Source organism: Anser cygnoides, chromosome 24, assembly GCF_040182565.1.
Source record: "Anser cygnoides isolate HZ-2024a breed goose chromosome 24, Taihu_goose_T2T_genome, whole genome shotgun sequence".
NCBI lineage: Eukaryota > Metazoa > Chordata > Aves > Anseriformes > Anatidae > Anser > Anser cygnoides.
In genome coordinates this window covers 3,535,610-3,546,643 of record NC_089896.1, presented here as the reverse complement: position 1 = coordinate 3,546,643, position 11,034 = coordinate 3,535,610, and the positions used below count along the sequence as shown (strand labels likewise).

The following is an 11,034-nucleotide window of genomic DNA, read 5'->3' as shown; positions in this document are numbered from 1 at the left end:
GCACGGGGACAAATCCCCAAATCCCACCCCACCCGCGTTGTCCCACCGGGATGCAGGCGGCGAGAAACGGCCTCGGTGTCCCCCCCCCCCACAGGGTGGGAATCGGGCGCTGGGGCTCATCCCTGCATCCGAGTCCCTCCTGCTGTAGGATGGGGATGAGGAGGGGCAGGGAGGAAGCTGGGGGCTGGGTTGGGGCTGTTTGCTCCCCCAGTACGCACCCGAGTGAACCCAGAGCCACCCCTGGGTGCTCCAGGACTTTGGGGGACGGGGTCGGCAGCACGCAGCCTGCTACCCTTTGTTGGTTATAAAAATAAAGAGTCGAATTTATAGGAGAAGGTGCCCCGGTGCTGCGCAGCCATCCCCGTGCCACCGATGCCGGGGGGGGGCCTACGGGGGCCCAGACACGAGCTGCGAGCGGGACACGGGCACGGCATCGCCCAGCTGTGCGCACATCTGGCAGGGCCTGGCCTCCCCGGGGGGGCTGCAGCAAGCCAGGGGCAGCCCCTCGCCCCCAAACCCTGCCCGTGCTGCCGAGCAAAGGGGGCCAGGGCCGGCGTGGGGCCGTGGGTTTTGCCCCCCAGCCCTGCCGTGGGCAGCAGCAGGGCTCGGCGGTGGCTCCAAGCTCGTGGCCTTCGCTGGGAGCAAGGGCAGCAGGCACCAGTGCTCCCAGTAACCAGCTGGGAGGAAGGAGGGAGGGAGGCTGCTGCGACCCCAAAGCCTCCCCCAGCACCCCAAAACCCAACTGACCTGCCTGCCACAGAGCCGAGCGCCGCCCGCGCAGCAGCCGGGGGGGGGAGCACGGCCCCCCCGGCCCCCCGAGCTGGGACCTCCAGGCCGTAAAGAGGGCCGAGCAGCTCCGGTTATTGGCCTGGGTTCCATTTAAATGAGAAACCTCAGCCCTGGCTTGGGGGATTTTGTTTCCTTGGAAGCGGGAGCAGGCAGGAAATGAACACGACGCGGCCCCGCTGTAAGCGCTTCGCCAAATGCCGAGGGCGGCAGGGGGCAGGGGACGTAGGGGGCAGGGGATGCAGGGGACGCAGGGGATGCAGCGCCTCGGTCCCGGCCACCACCGGAGCCTCGGCCCCAGGAGGCACCGGCTGCTTCCCAGGGGGAGGACGCCTTCGCCTGGCTGAGAGCGCTGCTTGGGGTGGGAAACCGTAAACAAAAAAAGCCCCCGAAATGGATGGGAACCCCTGGTTTCTGCCTCGCAGCCCCTCCTTTATGGAAACCCCTGATTTCTGCCTCGCATCCAGCAGCCTCTCCTTTATGGGAACCTGATTTCTGCCTCGCATCCAGCAGCCTCTCCTTTATGGGAACCCTGATTTCTGCCTTGCAGCCTCTCGTTTATGGGAACCCTGATTTCTGCCTCGCATCCAGCAGCCTCTCCTTTATGGGAACCTGATTTCTGCCTCGCATCCAGCAGCCTCTCCTTTATGGGAACCCTGATTTCTGCCTTGCAGCCTCTCGTTTATGGGAACCCTGATTTCTGCCTCGCATCCAGCAGCCTCTCCTTTATGGGAACCTGATTTCTGCCTTGCAGCCTCTCCTTTATGGGAAGCCCCGATTTCTGCCTCGCATCCAGCAGCCTCTCCTTTATGGGAACCTGATTTCTGCCTTGCAGCCTCTCCTTTATGGGAAGCCCCGATTTCTGCCTCGCATCCAGCAGCCTCCCGTTTACGGGAAGCCTCGATTTCTGCCTCGCAGCCTCTCATTTCTCCCTGCAGCAGCAGCAGATGCGGGAGGCGGCATCGCCCCGCGAGCCCCGGGCTGCCTGGCAGCGCCGCGGGGTGCCGGGAGGAGCGGGCTCCCTCGCTGGCTCGAGGCTGCGGCTTTGTCTGAGTCGCCCTGGCCTGGGGACGGCGACGGGGAGCGTAATTTGGTGCCGGGGAGCAGGATTTGGCCCTCGCCGCAGCCCCAGCCCCGCGCCGGCTGCTTTAAGCCCTCCGCATGCAGGCGCTGGCCTTTGTGGGAGCGGATGAGCCCGGCGCAGAGCCGCTGCCCTGCCAGCCTGCAGAAACTTGAGCTCCAAATACATAATTCCTCTGGCACCCCGTGGTTATTTGCGAGCTGCTGTGAGCAGATGGAAGAGTTACAGATAAAGCCATCCGCAGCACGGGAGCCGATTGCCTTCCCCACACAACCGCGTAGGCAACAGCAAAGGCAGAGGAGAGAAAAAAAAAATAAAAAAAATTTAAAAAAAAAAAAAGGCAGAAAGAGAGAGAGAAGGAGTCAGCCATTTCTACAGGGGCTGAGCTGCCATCTCAGCACACCTACGTGCGAGGAGCGGGGACTCTCTGCTGGCGGCGGGCCCTTCCCGGGGACTTGGACGAGGGTAGTGCTCTCCCACCACCCAGGGCTGCTTGGCGGAGGGAGGCAGCGCGAGTCGGGGGTGACATTGGCACGGCAGCGCGCTGCCACACGCGGGGAGAGCAGGCTGTTAACGCTGATCAGAGCTGGCAGCGCCTGCACTCGCTTCGGTCCCAGAGGGGGAATTAAGGGAGAGAAGCTGACGTCAGTGGTGGAAAGGACACACAGCCCACTCGTCCAAGGCAGCCGGCAGCATCTTCTGGGTGTTGCTAACACCACCTTGAAGGAGAAAATTAAATAGGTCTTTGGAGACGGGGGGCTCCTGTGAAGCCGGAGCCCGGCCAGCTGTGATCCGGTGCCGAGCTCCGTGGCAGACAGACACACAAACACATCAAACGCCCCGGCCAGGGCCGGAGTGCCAAGGCACAGGCAGAGCCCGAGAGACTCTCCCCAGCTGCGAGCAGCTCCGCCATAGGAAACTGCTGCTCACGGAAAGGGCTCGGGCTCCGAGAGCACCAGCACGCAATTAATCTCGCTGCTGGGCTTCTCCTCCCCGCGCCGAGCTAAAGCCCGGGCTGGGAGCTGCAGCTGACGGGAGGCTCCTCAATCTTCAGGAGCTCTCCCCAGGTACCCGCAGAGGAGCAGCACAAAGCTCCGCGCTCCCACCACCCCCGGCACGCACGCGGAGATGACTTGCGAGGGCTGGCACCCCCCAAAAGCACGGGGCTGTGCGCTGGCACACGGCCCCGAAAAGCAAAAGGCATTGAGGCAGCTCTGGCTGCAGCCAAACGCACGCAGAAAAAGGAGCCGGGGTCCCCAGGCTGCTCCTCCCGGACACGAGATGGAGCCAACAGCCGGGACACGCAGCACGAGGCCCAGGAGATGCCTCCTTCCCCTGCCCTCGGCGCCCCAGCACGAGTAAAGGGCTTGCTTGTTCAGGAGCTGGCAAGGCCAATTAATCTAATGAGGTTTTGCAGCCAGGGACTATTGTCAGCCAGGAAAGGCGCAGCGCTGCAGCGCGAGCACACGGGCGGCTCCTGGAAGCCAAGGGGATTTGGCACGGCGCAGCCCGCGCTGAAGGCAGGGACGGATCCTTCTGTTGTGCCCCCGACCAGCAAGACCCACACCCGAAAATCAGGCATGCATCGAGCCCACAGAACGCACCTGAAAGCGGGGCTGCGAGCCAGAGCTGCTCTGGCTGGGGAGATTAATGGCAGCAGGGACCTTGAGTTGCTGAAATGGAGGCAAAAAATCGGTGGCAGCCCCTTCCCAGCCCTGCCGCAGCTGCTGTGCTCTCCGCGAGCAGGAGCAGGGGCTCATTTTGTGCGGCAGGGAGCACGCCGAGGCCGGCAGCTCCTCCGGGTTATTTCCTGGGTGCTGCTGCCCAGATTCAGCTCCCCACCCCCCCCCCCCAGCGACCCCCAACCTGCCCTGGCTGCGTTTCGGCACTGGAGGGGATTTCTGCGGGGATGGCCCAGGGGAGGCAGCTCAGGACTGGTGTCCTTCGGGAGCCTCCAGCACCCAGCCTGGGTGCCCTCGATGAAATGCCGAACGCTCCAGGCTCCTCAAATTCTGGCCCAGCAGCCCTGGGAGATGCCCTGCAGGGCACTCACGCGGCCCGGCACCCCGCCGCACTCCCGGGCAGGAGAAATTAAGAGCCAGGCAAGCGGCAGCAGCCCCCGTGCCCAGGACCAGCCCCTTTCCCCCTGCTAAGGAAGCACCCACAGCTCCCCACACACGCCTGGAGTAACACACGGAGGCACCGAGTGGATAGAAAGGTTTTTATCAAGTTTACAGTTTTAAAAAAGGATCACAATTGTTTTTTTGTTTTGTGGTTGGGTTTTTTTTTTTTTTTTTTACATGTACATTACCAAAAAAAATTGCAATTGGGATCTTCATCCAGGGGTTACTGAGCCGATTATAAAAAAAAAAAAAAAAAAAGGCAGCAGGAAAGCCTGGCTTACACGGCAACCGACAGAGAAAAGTACAGACAGACAGGACACGGGAAAACAGGAGGCAGCGAGTCTGCGCCCGGCTGCGCAGGTACGGACCCGGCTCCGCTCCCCCCGGCGCGCACACGCACCCCAGGCAGCAGGGTCTGGCCGCCAGCGTCTGTTTTGCAGGGGTAAAAATAAACCCAAAGCAAACGAGTCTACAGTATTTTGCTTGTGAGGTGGTTTTTTTGTTTTTTAAATGGAGTTTCTCTGCTGAAGCTCCTTTGGTCTGAAGCGAGTAACCCCCTGCACCCTGAGTATCCGTCCTGCAGCACCCTCCTGGCCCCTGGTGTGGCCGGGGGCTTTCGGGGCACGGCCCCGGCCCCTCCTCCCACCCCATCCTCTGCTCAGCAATAAACCCCTACAATACAAGTGGAATAATTGCTCTTATAAATATATTTATATGATATATAGGAAAATAAGGCACTTCGGGAGGGTTACAGCTCGCCTAATTCTAAGACATTCTAATCAGGAAGAAAAATGAGTTAGTTTCTGAAATGAATTAAAATGCACGTTAATACAGTAATAAAAACCATTCGATCCACTTCCCACTTCAAGGCTTTGTTTAAAACCGAAAGAGAAAAAAAAAAAAAAAAAAAAAGCACGCCCCAAATCCAACAGCAAGGAAACCTGACCCAGAGCAGCAGCACCTGCCCCGCGCGGGCTCCCCTCCGAGCCCGTCAAGGGCAGGCGCTTCCAGGAGAGGCACGTTAAATAAGTTCACGGACTGAAAATATCCTTTCCCTGAAATGACACTCCGCACAGTTTCTCGGCCATCTGGGACCTCCAGGAGCCCCTTCCCTCGATCTGGTCTGGTGCTTTGGGTCTGATAAGGAGAGGAGAAAGCAGTGAAGGTCACCGACTGCAGATGAGGCTCTGGGCTGAGCCCGGGGAGCCGGGACGAGGCTTTCCCTGCGCGCGCAAAGGAGGGGTGGCGGGGGAGAGGCTGCCGGCAGCCAAGCACTGCGGGCGAGGACACCGGGAGAATGTTTAACCAGGAGCGAGGCGCCGGGGAGGAGAGGCGGCGGTGGCCTGCCCCAACTCGACGTGCACGGGGAGGGAGGCAGCACGCCCGGAGCAAAGGGCTCCCGGACGGGCGAAACGGCTGCTCCGGCTCGGCGTCTCCCCGCGGACACGAGTCGGGCTGAAATGGGAAGACGGGGGCTTCCCCCCGGGCAGGCAGAGAGGGGAGGACCCAGTCTGCCAGCTCTCGCTTTTGGCTTTGTGAAATGCTCGAGGCTCTCTGTCTAAGCCAGCCTGACGCGGAAAGAAAAGGACTAAGCAATGACCAGCAAAAAATGGCAGGGGAGTCGAGCGCAGGCCCTTGGTCTACGTGGGGCAGCAGCCCTGCAGTACAGCACAGCTGCTCTGCCTTGCAAAGGTTGTTTTTGGCACTCTCCCCTTCCCCTACTGGTTTAAGAAATACTAAGCTTACTTGGTGGCCCAGCGCTCTGCAATTTTGCAATGATGCTCTCAGACGGTCACTTTACACCAGTTGTTTCTCAGGGATCTCCGTGCTGGAGCTTTTCACGGTCAAAGACTTAACGCAAAACAAAGGAAGCCCTCCCGCTTGTCCACGGTCCCTCTGCTTAGGATCCAACCATTTCGGTTCTCACCTTGGGAAAGCACGTTTGAAAGCAGCCGTGGTTACAGCAGGCTTGCACGGACAAAGCAGCGTCCCTCCCGCTGCCAGGAGGGCTTCGCAAGCAGGCGAGGCAGTCGGAGGAGCGGACTCCACCCGCGGCCATGCCGATCACCCACCCACACGGCATCCTTGTGCAACAGGCAGCATGGGGCAACCGTGTCCCCAGCGCCCCGAGGCACGGCCCTGCCTGACAGCCCATCCATCTGGGTCGCACTGAACATGGCACTTCTCTGTATTTCACGCGACAGAAATACTCGCTCCCCTTTCCCAACAGGGGCCGAGTCTACTTAAGGCAATTTAAAATTAACCCGGGTTTGGCATTTGTGAGCTCCTCGCTTCCCTGTGTGCTAATGCTGTCAGCCCGGGTTAGCTTAAAGGTCCGTTTTCCCCAGGAACCTGTCTCCAAGAGAGGCCAGAGGAGGATGCTTACAGAAAGAGCAGAAAAACAGCGGCAGCGCTTCTCCTCCAGCCCCCCTTCCCCAGCTCGCAGCAATAATCAGTTTGCATTTCCAAGTCCCTCCACTGCACAACGGCTCGCTGGCACTCGAGGGGTTTGTTCCCTCTTCCAGAACCTGGAACTAGCACTGCTCAGATGTTCCCAGCCCGTCGGGACGCCTCGCTGGCTGTGCCCTTTGCATCCTGCTCTGCAGCTGACTCGCTGACAGAACGTAATGGCGCAGAGGTCCAGTAAATCTCTCCTGACCGTGCTCAGGGTCGCGCTGGATCTCAGCTCGATCCACGCCCTGGAAAAACCCATCCTCCAGGCCCTCATCTGCTCTGTCAAAGATTAAAAAATGCACAAACACACGCAAGAAATCGGTAAGAACTCAATGGCACAAACTGAAATCATCAATCAAACCCCAAGAAGGATTTTCAGCAACCCAGCAGCCTCGGGCTGGGCCTGGCATTGCAGGTATCGGCAACATCATTAAACAAGGCAAGCCGGGGAAGAGCGAGCAGGCACAGGTTGGCAAAATACTTGACAGCTAAGAAAGGCAAAGAGGTCGGAGATTTGGTCTTAACGGGATGTGCTGCTGGTCCCACCCCACAACAGCTGGGCCCACGACCTCCGAAGGGCTTTGGAATTGCTTCCTTGCATGACCCCGACGGAGACAGTCACATCCGAATGAAAATACAAAAAGCGCGTCTGCAGCATTGGGGGATTGGTTTCTAGATTTCCAAGATATGCATATATTGTATGTAATATAAAACAGCAGTAACACCTAGGTCAGCTAGTTCAAGTCCTCCATTTTCTCCCCCTGCCAGTACTGTGTCTGTAGTGAGCAGCCAGGGAACCTGTAGGGTTAGCCAGGAGAAGAAACATTTTCTTAAAATTAACTACAATAACAAAACGCGGGGAAAAATACGTAGGTTAGGTCTGATGTAACCAACGGGCAACTCAAGTTCACACACGGGATGTTTTTAGGCACACAAACTCCCTTCCTTAGGTGGAAGGGAAGAGGAAGCAAGGGTAACACCAGCATTTTCTGCTACTCAAGTCCCTGTGTAAAAAGTATGGTCACTGCACCAGAAAAGCACCTCTTCAAGCTGGCTGCAGCATTGCCCTGAACAGGCCAAAGTGCCTGGCGGTCAGAGAACCTTCCCCCCACCCACCCACCTCCCTGCTCTAGGCACTTCTTTTTTTTTTTCTTAAGCACGCTCCCGGCACGAACTGGAGAGGTCGGCAACGCGGAGCTGCCACCGCTCAGACGCGGCTCAGCGGGGCAGTGGCTCTGCTCCCCCCGGGGCAGGAAGCCAAGCAACCGTTCTGCCCGGGCTTTGCATCCCTCCGTGCAAGCCTCCTTTGGCAGGCTCGACAAAGCAGTCCAGGAGATTTAAGGAAGGTAAAGGCAGCTCTGAAAAAAACAGCAAGCCCCTCCTCACATTGCACCCAATGCGCTCCGCAGCCCTAGAGCCAGGAAGCGCACCCACGGGGGGGGGAAGTCTGGAAATACTGAGGTGGGTCAGAGGGGAAAGAATTGTGCATTATTGCCAAAAACTGATTATTTGACAGCGGGATGCAGCAGAGAACAGACATTTAAAGCCCATTTTCTTGCAGCGCTACCAGTATTCACTGGAGAGGAAGAGCCATTAGATCAACTGTCTGCTGTTGCAATGAGAAAACTAGCTGAAAATGTCCTTCATCTGAAAGGCCGCGTGGCCACAACAGGATCATCCATCTTTACTTTAAAAATCCCTCAGGATGGAGGGGTTTTATGTGCTCTGCCTGGTGGCATCGAGAATCTGGAGGTTTAGCTCTCTCTTAAATAAGCAACCGTTACGCTCCCTCCAGCTAAATCCCAGCGCCGCCATCCTCACTGTCCACGAGGAGACCTTTCGGAAAGGCTTCCCAAAGAGCACAGAGTCCTGCCAAAGCTGGAGGGGGAGGGAGAGGGGAGACATGCTGGTGGTTGTCTGAAAACCCTTGGCACATCTTTGGTTACAGGATGAAAAAGGAAACGGTGGCAGGTTTGGCCACCCGGTTCTTTAGGAAGTTGTTAACCCAGGAAGGAAAGGAACAGAGGGGATAGGACCGTGGTTAATCCGACCATTCGTCCTCATCAAACTCCGAAGAGTCATCCTCAGAGTCGCTATACTCCACGGCGATGCGGCGTGACAGGATTGTGGCCACGTCATTGCCCACAACGTCCCGCTTCTCCTGTTCCCGCTGCTCTTCCACCTTGCGGAGCTGGAAGCCTGTTGGGAAGAAGGCAACGGAGGGGATCATTCAATGGCTTTGGTCACACTGCAGTCTCCAAGGCAGCCATCCTTCGACGCAACCCTCTGAGCAAGACAGCCTGTACTCTGCCAGCGAGCATTGGACACGCTGCAGAATAACACTGATAGTGACTGACAGCCAAGACAGGCTGGGTGGGCAGGTGGAATGGCAAGTGAATCGTTTCCGTGCTCCTCTGCAGGGTCACACCACTGACACGCACTCCCCTTCGCAAACCTGGACCGCGCCAGCCCTGACACGGCCACTCCCAAAGCGCAGGCAGGGGCACACAACCCAGACAGGGTGTCATCAGCGTGGGCACACCAGGAGAGCCCACGGGGGACCAGCCCCAAGCCGCAGGATACTCCCAGCCCTGCTCGTGAGACAATTCCCACTCAGGACACCGGGGGTTCTTCCGCAGGCTAAGGAGAAAGCTGGCATCGAAACGAAAACCTACCTTGACGGATAGCTGAGAGCAGATCGCTCCTGGCATCGCTAACCGCAGGCAAGGATGACTTGGGCTTGGAGGCGGAGGTGTCCGAGGGTGGCGGTGGCGCTGGGGGGCCATCCAGACCACTGGAAGACAGCGGCGGGGGGCCGGGGGGCGGCGGTGGTGGAGGGGGAGGCGGCGCGCTCCCGCTGCCCGGCTGAGGCAGCGGAGGTGGGAGCACGCTGGCATATTCGACCGCTGGAGGGGGCGGCGGTGGTGGCGGGGCAGCAAACTCGGGGTGAGGAGGGAAGGAAGGGGGCGAAGGGGGTGGTGGGGTCCCCGGGGACGGGAAACCCATGGGAGGAGGTGGCGGGGGCGTGCTCCCCATCGGCGGTGGTGGCGGAGGCGGCGCCGGAGGGGGAGCAAAGCCCGGCCTGGTCCCGGAGGGGGATCCGATCGGAGGAGCTGGTGGCGGGTGACTCGGGCTGACCAGGCTGGATCTTTTGGTCCCTCCAGAACCAGAACCTCTTTGGTTGTCTACAGGATAGCTGTCGCAACAGAAGGAGAGAGACAGAAGGCTATTAGCTCTGAGGCCGGGTTACACCACACAGTCTCGGTGTTAATGCAAATCACGTGTGTTCGCTGCAGCCTGGACAAAACCTAACTTTTAGGCTTAGCTGCTGCTTCCATGAGACCTCGCTCCTTGGTTTTAGTTTTCCTGCAGCGTTTCTTTTGGCCAACACCACGAGGACAAAGGAGAGCTTCTGGGGACTGGCAGAAACGCCATCATCTGTCCCATCTCCCAGGCTGACAAGAACACGAGCCATCTCACCTCCCTGCCAGGGGCCAGGCGTCACATCTGAGCTCAGAGCAGCCTCTTGGCTGAAGAGCTCCTGCAGCACTGCGAGCCGCTACCCCTCCATGCTGAGGTCAGACTTATGACACGTCAAGCAGGGATGTCTACCGTGATAAATCGCACGAGGACCGGTGGGTATGCCAGGAGAGCATATGCTCTGAACACCTGCTAGGAACAGATCTCTGCACTGGATTCCACGGCTCGGAGCTGGAGCGCAGCAACCACGTCTCAGAGCTCGCCACGGGGATTGGAGAGGAAGACGTGGAGACCCAACGTGCTCTTAAGGAAAACACCGAGTTCCCACTTACGGCAGCTGTGTTGTACCAGAAAACAATTCTACCCAGAAGATATTGTAACGTCCTATGTACGCGTAAAGCAAGCCCTAATCCGACATCTCGTTGCGCTGTAAGGCAGAAGAGGTTTGGTACGTTTGCCATGAAAATGTCACAATTTTTGGCAGTGCACAGTGCTGATCCATGACAGGCTACTGCAGATCAAACCTCGCTCCCTGGATTCTTTAAAAACAAACCACCAAAACAAAACCAGATAGGAGAAGATCTCCATGGCTAGGCGGAGATCTAAGCAACTGCACAAGGCAGCTTAAGCTTCATCTGAAAGCTCGTTTCTGCTCTGCCCTAGAGGAACATGCCGCAGAGTGGAGTGCTTGGTCTCTTTGACACATCAGAAGAGCCTTTTCTGCAGCACTGTTGCCTTTGGAGAAGATGGAGACAAGCTAACGCAGTCCTGTCTATCAGACATACTGTTACTGCCTTAAAGAAAAAAAAAAGCTACTCTCTTGTTTCAATCCGCGTGTCTCAAGCCACCGCTGGACCGTAATTCTCCTCTCTAGAGGTGACTGGAAGTCACCATTTCATCTGATACAAAGCAGCTGCCCTGAACTTCCACTGGAGTCTCCAGGAAGCAGTCGGCTGGCGTGTTCAAGTCCTTTAAATTTAACTACATCTACATCTTCAGGGCCCACGTCACGCGTTTGTCAAAAATCACAGGGCAAATGGCAACAACAAAGAAAAACCACAAGCGGAAGAAGCTGTTCTTTGCAAAGCTCTATCAGGAGCTTGAGTCTGG

The 11,034-nt window shown here is 58.0% G+C and overlaps 1 protein-coding gene across 3 annotated transcripts in view; it reads right to left on the bottom strand.

Annotated features, from left to right (window-relative positions):
• Positions 1-4,074: 4,074 nt before the first annotated feature.
• WASF2 (WASP family member 2) overlaps positions 4,075-11,034 on the bottom strand; it is a 33,071-nt gene continuing 26,111 nt past the window's right edge. For all 3 annotated transcript variants that reach the window (XM_048073182.2, XM_048073183.2, XM_066982711.1), the window contains 2 exons: positions 9,120-9,640; positions 4,075-8,643 (listed from right to left, as the gene is read on the bottom strand). In XM_048073182.2, coding sequence (XP_047929139.1) covers positions 8,486-8,643; positions 9,120-9,640 — 679 coding nt within the window. In that variant the 3' untranslated portion in view covers positions 4,075-8,485. The remainder of the gene's footprint in view (positions 8,644-9,119; positions 9,641-11,034) is intronic.